General features: G+C 37.5%; 1 protein-coding gene across 1 annotated transcript; it reads left to right on the forward strand.

The window, feature by feature from the left end:
• The first annotated feature begins 1,353 nt into the window (after positions 1–1,353).
• Positions 1,354–10,929, forward strand: LOC149846254 (ATP-dependent Clp protease proteolytic subunit 5, chloroplastic-like). Its single transcript, XM_089996275.1, has 9 exons — positions 1,354–1,569; positions 2,920–3,033; positions 3,116–3,230; positions 3,363–3,455; positions 9,580–9,625; positions 9,716–9,788; positions 10,015–10,049; positions 10,164–10,252; positions 10,499–10,929. Exons 1-9 carry the CDS (start codon positions 1,478–1,480, stop codon positions 10,700–10,702), a joined length of 861 nt encoding a protein of 286 aa, XP_089852401.1. The 5' UTR covers positions 1,354–1,477; the 3' UTR covers positions 10,703–10,929.
• The last annotated feature ends 540 nt before the right edge of the window (positions 10,930–11,469 follow it).

Here is an 11,469-nt window from a genome sequence, read left to right on the forward strand (position 1 = left end):
AAAACCATACCCTAATCCGATAAGAATTACATAAACCACCCGGTCCATACCTGGTGAAATAATATTTTTTAAATTTGTTTATATTGAAAAACTGCAGATCTTAATCATAACTTAGGTCGGACCCGGGTTTGGTATAAATTTTCATAAACCATACTCGACCCATAGAATAATAGGACTTCATAGGTCTGACCCGGAAAGTTAATTGAACCACCTTCTTTGTAACCAAACCCTGACCCTAGAGAATCCAGTACAAGTCAGGAATGGGTCATGCCTGATCCATTGACACCCCTAAAAATTGTGAGTGAGAGATTGGGAGTTTGAGTGTTGGTGCAATCACTTTTTTCAAAAGGCAGACGGCCTTGGAACATGAGACTGCACTAGGCATGGCCCATATTTAGCTACTGGATCCTTGTTGGACTTGGTCAGGCACGTCAAATTCGGACTTAGATCTGGACCAAATGAGTTGTGATGATTAGGGGTGGACATTAAGCTGGCCCGATTAGGGGGCGATAAAGGCCCAACAGGCCCCAGCTAGGGCCGAGATCAGGATGTCAATGAGTCGTAATCCGGCATCCAACCCAAACCCGAACATGAACCCAATTAGTTGGATTTGGTAGCAAAATATGGATCCAATTAATAATCAGATCTGGATTAGTTATTGAGCTTTGAATCCGAGTATGAATAAATATCGGACTTTAAGCTAATTGGATCTGAAATCAGCTTTGTCTGGTCTTATCCGATTCCAAGTCCTAATCCAAATCTGATTAGGTCGGACTTGGTAATGGCTAAATCCAACCCAAATCCAAACCCTTTTACATCCCTAGGCCGAACTCTTTAGGAGACCTAGTTAACAGGCCAGACCTATCGGGTCTTATGTATTTTACACATGAGCCTTGCTCATTTCGGTACCAATTACTTAATCTGACCGGGCTTGATCCAAGTTTAATCAGGTCTAAGCTGCGGTTTCCAGCTCTTGACCGACCTAATGTCCACCCCTAAGTGGGGTTGTCAATGGGTCGGGTTTGACCTGTACCAAAACCCTATAGGTCAGGGTTTGGTAATAAAAGAGAAGGTCTGATTAGAATCCGGGTCAGGCCTGAAGGGTCCGATTAATATATGGAGCCGGGTATGGTATCTAAAATTTCATACGTGACTCGGAGCCGGACCAATCCGTAACTTTTTAATGTATTAAAAGATAAAAAATATTATTTTATAAGGTATGGTTCGGGTCTGGTTCATGTAATCCTTATAGGACCCAGGTATTATTTCTATTATGACGGGTTCGATTGGACCCGGATCCAAACCCGATACCATCATCTCAAATGCCTGGGTCTGAACCAAACCCGACCCGTTTCTCTTGCTTGCTTGCTGGTTCATTCTTCCTCCCTCTGTGAAGAGCCATTGGGAGGATAAGAGGGCGAATTCCTCCCAGAAGAAGTCAGGGCAAGAAGGAAAAACCAGAGAGAGAGAGAGAGAGATGGCTCACTCTTGCTTTGCTGCGACGGGGATCTCCTTCAAGTCCAACGTCTCTCCGGCGATACCGCTCTCGTCCTTCCTTTCTTCCGCTAGGTATCCTAACGCTTCTCCTCCTCCACTCCTTTTGGCATAGGGTTTAGGGTTTTGGGTCTTTCTCGTCCTTTCTAATATTATCTTGTGGTCGGATGTTGGTTGTGATGAATTGGATCGTCTTCTCGGGTTTCTGTTATCGACTCATCGGTGCTTTCTCTGTCCCTCGCTCTCTTTCGTTTTCTTGATACGATTCATTGGTGCTTGTTGAATTGGTCTTTGACTCTTTGATTGTATCGAAGTTAACATTTTTTTGTTCTAAATGCCATGATTGATTTGTATTTTCCATGATATTTTGTTGGTTTTTGCTTTTGATTTGATTAGTGCGGTGATCTTCATTATGCTCTTGCTGTGGTTTTCCTGCGACTTTTTGTCCGTTACAATTGCATTTATCTGGGACCAATTATATGGTCAAATGGGATGGATGGTGTGGGAACTTGCATTCCTCTCGGTTTATCCTCATTTATCTAGATAGTTGGGTACATCCAAACAAGCTGTTAAGGTATGGGCTTGAAGCCTACACCATCAGCTTCTAGTATCAGGATGGAGGATGTGATGATGTGGAGTTGGTGCAAATTGTTAGATGGATAGATGGTTAGTTCTATTATCCGTCGGTAGCCCATTTTTGTCTTCGATATCGAGAAATACGTTCCATTGAATCCCTTGTATCATGTGAATGCTCGTGCGGCAGTCGGATATTGGGATATTTCCGCCATTGCATTGGGATTCATCCATCTTAAGAAAAAAACGGTTCTATATTGCATTAGGTTCGCTTGTAAAAGGAAAAAAACCGGTTCATTTGCTCAAGAAATTTTAATTCTAGGCTACATCTGGTTCAGTTGTATAAGTTTCTAGATTCCAGAGTTGCCTACGGAAGCATGTTCATATCATGCGGGTGTCATTTGTTTGGATAAACTTCTGGTTTAACGGTTCTATATTGCATTAGGTTCGCTTGTAAAAGGAAAAAAACCGGTTCATTTGCTCAAAAATTTTTAATTCTAGGCTACATCTGGTTCAGTTGTATAAGTTTCTAGATTCCAGAGTTGCCTACTGTAGCATGTTCATATCATGCGGGTGTCATTTGTTTGGATAAACTTCTGGTTTAACTCTACTCTCTGTTCTCTTTCTACACAAGAGAAAGGGCTAGCTCTCAATTCATCCTTGTTCAACCTGAAGCAGGTTTGCTGTTTTTTTTAACAATTCTTGAGTTTAAGGTTACCTTGTATATTTAGTGAATAATGTACTTCTTACATCTCTTATTATTATTATTATTATTATTATTGTTATTATTATTAAGCCTGCTGATCCTGAAGATGATCTTTGCTGATGGTCCACCCTTTTTTTCTTTTGTAGAACATGCCAATCCATATCCTATTCAAGAAAAAGTTCACATATTCCAAAAGCTATATATTCTGGTGGATACTGGACTCCTGAGCCTAGCTCTAGGAAAGGGATCTGGTCTATAAGGTGGTGTCCTTCCTATTGCTTGATTGAAATCTTTTGATATTAATATGAAAAGAATTTCATCACTATGTGAATTTGGTTTCAGGGATGACTTGCAAATTCCTTCATCACCATACTTCCCTACTGCACAGGGTGGTCAAGGACCTCCTCCCATGGTGCAAGAGCGTTTCCAAAGTGTTATCAGTCAACTTTTTCAGCATGTAAGTTTTCATTGGAGAAGTGTTTTCAAAATGATTTTGTTTTCCTTTTTTTTACAGTTCATGTTTGACATATTTATTTGGCTTATGAGGCATAAGTGATGTTTTGATGAGGCTTTCATACTTTTTCTTCAGAGGATCATACGATGTGGTGGAGCTGTAGATGACGATATGGCAAATGTTATTGTTGCTCAACTTCTATACCTTGATGCAGTTGATCCTAACAAGGTTTATTCTACTCCCCCCCCCCCGTCCCTCTCCTTTCTCCTCACATAAACGAATTTAGTTCACACTTCTATGATGACAGTTTTATGGTTGTTCTCTTAGTTAAAAGCACATTTTTTTAAATTTCTCTTTTAGTCCTCTTAACACTTTGAGAGGTTTTTGACTTTTTAAAAAAAATAATAATTTCCTTATCACTCTTTGACTATCCATGTCAGATGGTAATGTATACTTCATAACAAATAGAATTATAGAATCACTGAGGTTTACAACCAAACACTGAATGAGCATTGAATCTTTAGTTGATTGTTCACAGAGCTATAGATAGTTAAATCAAATTAAAATAAATTAGCTGAAAGATTATGGAAGAAAAAGAAGAGGTTAATTGAGGTCGAAACTTCATACTAGCCTAGGATTTCCTTTTGTATGGGATGATATTTTGGATCTCTATCCTCCCCTTGCAGCTTTCATCTTTCTGAGTTTTGTGATGTCTGTAGTCTGAGTAGGGAAGGTTTGTTATGTCTTAGAATTAAATTTTCAAGCTGTTGAACTGTCTGATCAATGTGTCGTGAATTTATTGCTCATTTCCTTATTTTGCAAAATTTGAGATTTTGGGCCTTGTGGTTTCTGTCGCTCTAGGGAGGCAAGTGGTCAAGCAATAGCTTATTATATCAACACCACTGCTTGTTTTATGTCCTCTTTGTTCTGGGTTACGTTTGAGAGGCATAGTTTTCTTTCATCTGAATTCTTTAAATTTCTACTTGATCTACTTGTAAAGGATAGTATGGCATCTTGTGCGGCCATGCTTGTGCACTTTTTATTTCCATGGCTATCCAAGTGCTGTGAAATAACCAGAACCATTTTAGCATATGACCTAGGGTGAACCTTGTTGATATAGTCTCGTCGGATTGAACTTGAAAAGCCGGTAATGCAGGTTATTTTTCAAACTTCTATGCCTAACTTCTTATATCTGTTGGGCTGTAAACATAGGGTTCTCAAGCCAAGCATTTTTGTGCAAACCTTGTGCACTAGAGTCATTCTGGCCTCCTTTGTGGTTCTTTATTTGATGCTATAATAACGAGATTGTGTGTATCTAACCCATGCTTCAAGAGAGGACCTTTGGCCAATAGCCTACTTGTATGCTTTTATTTAAATGCTTTTGTAATAAATACATGAATTATGTGGGGCTATTTCAATATGCATTATTTGTGTGTATACCTAACTGAGGCTTTTATCTAGCATTTGGTACATTAAGTAGAAAATACTGCTTGCAATACAACAATTATTTTTTACATTTTGTCACTGAGCTACTGAGCATGACATGCCATCTGAGATCATTAGTAGCCAGACAACTGGTTCAAATCTGATGAGCCACAATTCCATACATACAAACACATATTAGCTGTGTGCATATAATTTCATACTTATTTGTAAGTTGAAGGTCCAATAAGAGCATACTGAATTAGCCTTTTCTAATGCATACTTAAATTTTTTTAACGAGAAAGCATACTGAACTCAATTTTAACTTTGCTAATCAACACAGACAGGACATGAACAATCACATGCTTATGTCTAGCATTATGGGAGCATTTTCCCATTTGGTAGGGGCATATTCTGGACAGTCTGCTCCCAAGTTGTGGTATTCAGAATCAAGAAACAGGACCATCACCCCATATAGAAAAACAATGCTATTAACTGATTGCCCAGTAGAGGATATGACTTCTAAGTAAATTTTTTTGTCTTCTGCTGTTTGCCCACCTTCCCCTGTTGAGTTGGATTCTTCGTTTCTTTTTGAAGATCTTTATTCTCTCTGTCAGGAATTTCAAGATTGGTGCCTAGCACTTTGGCTATCTGCATATTTTCTTGATTCACCAGGCTTGATGTGATTCTTATGCTATGCAAAGTCTATGGTTTTTATTTGCCTTCGTTTTTTGTTTTCTTTAGTTTGATGCCTGTCAAACGGTAATGAAACGAGGGATCACAAGTGATATCCCTAAATATGCAATAACAAGTCAGTAATCTGCAAGATACATAAAGTCACAAGGCCACTAATGGGCAAAATACATAGTCACAAGATGCCTAGGCACGATAGCATAAAAGAGCATAAGAGAACAATAACGTCCCTAAAAATTTTGGGTTTGAAAAAGTTTTAAAAATCCATTATCAGAATATATATATATATATATGTAAAATGCACTCTAAAACCCTAATTTTCGAAATTCTTACCCATCCCTAAGCCGAAACCACTGGGTCAACCGCAGCTCAAACGACGAACAGACCGTCGAAGAATCGAAGTGGCATCAGCCTATCGATCAACAAATTCTGGAATTTGGGGCAATCAGGATGAAAATTAAATGGGGAGGGAAAATGATGAACTTACCCATGGCGTGGGTTGCTGGATGAGGTGTCCAATTGATGGCTAGCGGAAATGGCTCCTATCAGTGATGCCGTCGTGATAGAGAATGGGGAAGTTCAATGAAAAACAAAAGGGTTGACAGTGGTGGTGTCAGCCTCTGTTCGTCACCCGAGTAGGAGGAAGAAGGGGGCAAAGGGGGGATTCGGGCAACGGTTGAGGAGAAATAAGGAAAGAAAAAGGCGTAGACGACGATGATGATAGCGGCAAATTACGATCGGAGGTGGGGGTCATGGCGGTAGCGCAGGGATGGTGGTCGGCCTCCGGTCAGTGCCCGAACGGGGAAGAAAAGAAGGAAAAAAGAGGGGAGGGGGAGAAGGAGGAGAAAGGTCGGCTGCGTTTTGGGGAAGAATGAGAGAAGGGAGGGCGCCCTAATGGCCTTGCCCTTTTCTCAAACATATGAAACGTGTTGGGTCCGGATCGGGCCTGGTTTGGATCTGGTTCCTATACTACAAAAAAAAACAAATAACCTAATAAAATTTAATTAATTATGATTTAATTTATTTTTCTTTTAAAAAATTTATTTTCTTTTAAAAATTACAAGGTTAGAATATATATTTCAATGAATATTTAAATTTAAGAAAAGTAGTCCTTATTATGAAATTGGGTCGACCCATTGAGTTCGAACCCACTTGAACACCGAGTCCATTAAAAAATTCATAAATTTTCTAAAATTTATTTTTTTATTATTATTTTCTTATCCTATTAACACCAAAATAATTATAGTAATTCTAAATAGTTCATAGTTTTGGTACTTTCTTAAATCACGATTTGTTAATTAAAAATTTTCTCATAAATTATTTTATGACCAAAATACCTTTCATTAGAATTTCTTTCGAAAATCACCAAAATGCATCTAGTTAAGTTTAAAACACATTGAAAACACTTAGATGAGGTTGTGTCTCCCTAAAACAATTAGTTTCATGATAATTTAAGTATTTTATCTGAAGTAATTCTTAAATTGACTATTTTACCCTTACTGGTCAGAAAGATATAATTAAGCGTATAAAATACCCAAAATTGACATTTAAATGATAGAAACACATTTTTAACTCGAAGGTAAAGCTAATTCTTTATTTATTTAAAATCTAAAAAATTTACAGCTTTTATAAGAATATTGGTGTACGTTTTATAAAAGATATTTTTAAAAGGATATTTTCAATAAAAATGTTTTGTGGAAACCGAACACCAAATAATAAAAACCGGTTCACACCAAGGGTGAGATCCGGGTCAAACTTAGGGAACGAGACAAAAAATTTGTATTCCATTTCCAAACAAAGCACGCCTTTATTGCCTTGAAAATAGAAAAATAAATAAATGAAAGTGCAACAAACAAACACGTAGAACCCTATTACAAAGTCTTGAATAAAAGGGAAATTAATACAACCCAAAATGTAGCCTAAGGCCCTACTTAACTAAAAATAAAAGAAAAAGAAAAAGAAAAAGAAAAAAAAAAGCCGTCTCTGCTCTCGAACCATGTTCCATACACGGGTGTCGATATCTCCGTGCGTCCACTTAGACGGCAACCACCTGCAAAAATAAAATAAAAAACACGCAAACAAGCAACAACTACCAAGTTACTAGGTTAGTTCAAAACAAATAAATAAAAGTAGTAAATATAAACTAAAAGAATTAAAAATTCTAGACACGCTCCCTAATGTAACTCAGTTGGGTTATGATCTGGAACAGAGTGTCCTCTGATCCAGGACACGACACCCACAAAAGAAATTTACGAAACAAACCTAAACAAATGCAAAATCGATGATTTCGTCCTACGCGATTTTGAGATTTCTTGTCTGGACAAGTTCTCGTAAATCTAACGAACGGATGGGTAAACTGCATTGAATCCTTGTGAAAATTTTTAGATTGATTCCTAACACACTCAGGAGTCCGACGCAGTTTACAGAATTGAAAAATTCTGCAAAAAGTCACATAAAATAACGACGACACTAAAATAAAAAATTAAAACTGATACACAGGGAGTTTCTAGATAGAATACTGTAAAACAATGCGACAGTCCATCAAACGGATTTCGATCCTGACCAAAATTTCCAGATTGAAAATAGACTCGTCCAGAAACCCAACCCAATTTACGGATTCGAAAAATATGTCCGGAAACTTCAGATACGCATAAAACAAGATCAGGAAATCAAACTACGGATTTTGCCTAAACTCAACAGCTAATCTAATTAAACCTTTTAAAAAAAATTAAAACCTAACTAATGAGATAAACAAAAAATAAAAACGGATTAATATCTTAATGATCAGAACAAATAAAAAATAAAAAAAATAAAACAGAAACTAAAAAAAATGCTATGCTAGATCTATTTGACGGCTTGAATTGAACGATGGTCGATTCAAGCCGTCGACCTATCTTTTTTTTTTCTCAATAAAAATAAATAAAGAGAACACAACCTAAATGCAGATCAATAAATTTAATCTAATCCAATCTGATCTATAAATAAAAATCAGGAAATAAGAACAGAAAATTTAAAACTAAATATGCGGTAGAGAAGTGGGAGGAGATACCAAATTCGCAGATTCGGTGTCGCCCGACGGACTGGGTTGAGAAGAGAGTGAATTCCTGCCTCGTGGAGCATGCAGAAGCCTCTCGGATTGGATCTCACGCTGATCCTGCAGAGAAAAAGAAAGTAGAAGAAAAGAAGAAGAAATAGAAGAAATAAAGAAGAAGAAGAAGTTGAGAAGAGAAGGGGGATTTGCGTGAAGAGGGAAGAGGGGATCAAAGAGGGAGAGAGGCTGCTGTAGAAAGAGGGCAAAAACTGCCTCACGCCCCTCTCTAGTTAGTTTTTATATTAGGTTGTTAGGTTTTTACAAAAATAGTTCGTAATTAAAAGACTATTTCAAAAAGCTACTCAAACCTATTCTAATGTACAAAAAGAGGGTGGCGCCAAGTAAGAGTTTTTTTTTTTGAAATTTTATTAATTATTCACTGTAGATTTGGGTCAATTGGACTGCAAATTATGTGTGGATCCTATTTAAGATCCACCAGATGTCACTTTGATTGGATCCGAAACCGGTTCTTTTATGAAATTCGCTCCAAAACTGTAAAATGGCCATAACTTTGTCGTTTTAACTCTGAATTGGACGAAATTCGAACCACAGCTCCGTGACACCTGAAACATCATAAACATGGGCATCAAAATTATAAAAGACTCATAAATGCATGAATTTAATAATCGATATGAATGCATTTTCATGCATTATCAAATATAAAATAAATAATGTATTTTATTGATAAAATGCTCTAAATAACAATACAATTAAGAGGGGACAAGGTCTTCTATTTATACAATAAAGGGGAGCTCAATAGAGTTGTTGGGAGCTCCCCAACGGTCACAAATTTGTGACCATTGGGGAGAATCCCAACAGTCCTATAATATGGACAATTTAGTTCATGTTTCAAAAGTAAAAAAAGTAAAGAAAGAAAAAGTAAAAAATAAAAAGAGAGAAAAGTCCCTAATGGACTGTGCTAAGCACATATGATAAAAAGACAAAAAATACCCTTGAGGGTTATGTTAATATACAACTATATATGTATATATATATATATATATATATATATCAAAATATGTGTATAATATCATACATGAATACATAAATACCTACATTTTTACACTGCTATGGAGATAAACACAGGTGCTCTGATGTCTTATTTGAATTGTGGCCCAATAATAAATTTCTTAATTATACCCACAGGATATTGTCATGTATGTGAACTCTCCTGGAGGATCGGTTACTGCTGGTAATGTCACAATTCTAAATGAGATTTTACCTTTTCATATCATATACCATGTGAGGCTCATTTTAGATTCCGTAATTTCCTCCATGTTAGGCATGGCCATATTTGATACCGTGAGACATATAAGGCCTGATGTTTCGACTGTTTGTGTCGGACTGGCAGCTAGGTGAGTTGCACTCTTGCTTTTTGTCTTTTGTTTTCTTTATTTTTGTGTTTATGCATATCACTGTTTATTAAAATAACAATAGGTCCATCTAGATGGAATATATGGTGCTATTTGATGAAACTTTTAATTCATAGAAGTGCTTGATGTAAGCTGTAATCTTTTACCTTAAATTTTGAAGTTAGTTTTTGCGATTTGTTGGTTTAATTTCTTCTTTCTTTATGAGCAGCATGGGAGCCTTCATCCTTAGCTCAGGCACCAAAGGTATTGACGTTGTTTAGCGTTCATTATTGCATCAACTAGGTCAGCTCTCTTTTTGAAATTCAAACTGTCGACCTGCTGTGACTATCTGAAAAGTTTCTTCTTAAATTAATGAAGGAAAACGGTACAGCTTGCCAAACTCCAGGATAATGATTCATCAACCCCTTGGTGGGGCACAGGGTGGGCAGACTGACATAGATATCCAGGTTCCCTCTCTCTTTTCCTCTCTACAAAGGGACTGCACACACACACACTCTCTCTCTCCATCTGATTGGAGTTGTTGAAGAGGCTAGGGTGATCTTTTAAGTAGATGGAAGCATTTAAAATTCATTCTTTTTCGCAAATATTGTTCTAGTTGGATGTATGATTTTCTAGGGATGCCTTCCAGAGTTACTACTGTTTAGTTAAACCCTTGGCAGCGTTTGCATGGTCTAACTTTGTCATCCCAATAGGCAAATGAGATGCTGCATCACAAGGCTAATCTGAACGGCTATCTTGCTTACCATACGGGTCAAAGCCTTGAGAAGATCAACCAGGACACTGATCGCGACTTTTTCATGAGTGCAAAAGAAGCAAAAGAGTACGGATTGATTGATGGTGTTATCATGAATCCTCTAAAAGCCTTGCAGCCATTGCCGGCATCCCCTGCAGCATGAGCTGTAGAGCTAAATACCCAGAAGAACCGTAGTGGATTTCTCGGTTCCTTTTGTTCATTGCATTCCTCGATGTATACTAGAACGTTGGAACCACAAGTTGCCATATTTTGGCTTTGGCAGTTTGCATACTGACTGATCTGGAAAGCACGCTACGTGATTCCCATGGTATGACCTTGTACAATCCTAAGTAAATGAAAACAGTTGAAACATATGCCGACCTTTTTTAATCGATCTTCTTGCTTACGTATTTATGAATTCTGTTGGTTTCCGGCTTCAATTTTCTTTTTTCTTTACTTCCAGTTTTGAGTGGGATAAAATGTAATTAGGCATCTGAGTGAATATTTTCAAGTAAAATTTGTTGGTTTCCGGCTTCTGTTTTTTTTCGCTTTATTTCCAGTTTTGATTGGGATTACATGTAATTAGGCATCTGAGTGAAGATTTTCAAGTGGAACTTGTAACCTCTCGAAGTTCTGTTAAACAAGTTATTATCGTCTCTGTTACCAGAATGCAGCTGTAGGTTATGGAATGGGCCAAAATGTTGAATGTATTCATTAAGTGGACCATCAAGGCCTGATTAGAACAGAGATGGGTTAGCTGCTTTTAGGCCTGATGGACCATTGTGGTTGCAACTGAAGCCTGGAGACCGACCTGATCACTTCTAGATACTAGATAGGGTTGCCACTGCTGAAAATGGTAGGGTTGCTTCTGTGTTCCAAAAGTATAGATGGAAGTTACCAACAGGGGGCTCGGCTTGTCTGGCAGGAGCA

This window comes from Nuphar pumila, chromosome 2 (genome assembly GCF_984573655.1).
Source record: "Nuphar pumila chromosome 2, dmNupPumi1.hap1.1, whole genome shotgun sequence".
Classification (NCBI taxonomy): Eukaryota; Viridiplantae; Streptophyta; class Magnoliopsida; order Nymphaeales; family Nymphaeaceae; genus Nuphar; species Nuphar pumila.

Coding starts and splice junctions, on each gene's coding strand:
- LOC149846254 (XM_089996275.1), top strand. CDS start 1,478: ATGGCTCACTCTTGCTTTGCTGCGACGGGGATCTCCTTCAAGTCCAAC. Junction 3,231..3,362: donor TCAGTCAACTTTTTCAGCAT/GTAAGTTTTCAT, acceptor CTTTTTCTTCAG/AGGATCATACGATGTGGTGG. Junction 9,789..10,014: donor TGTGTCGGACTGGCAGCTAG/GTGAGTTGCACT, acceptor CTTTATGAGCAG/CATGGGAGCCTTCATCCTTA.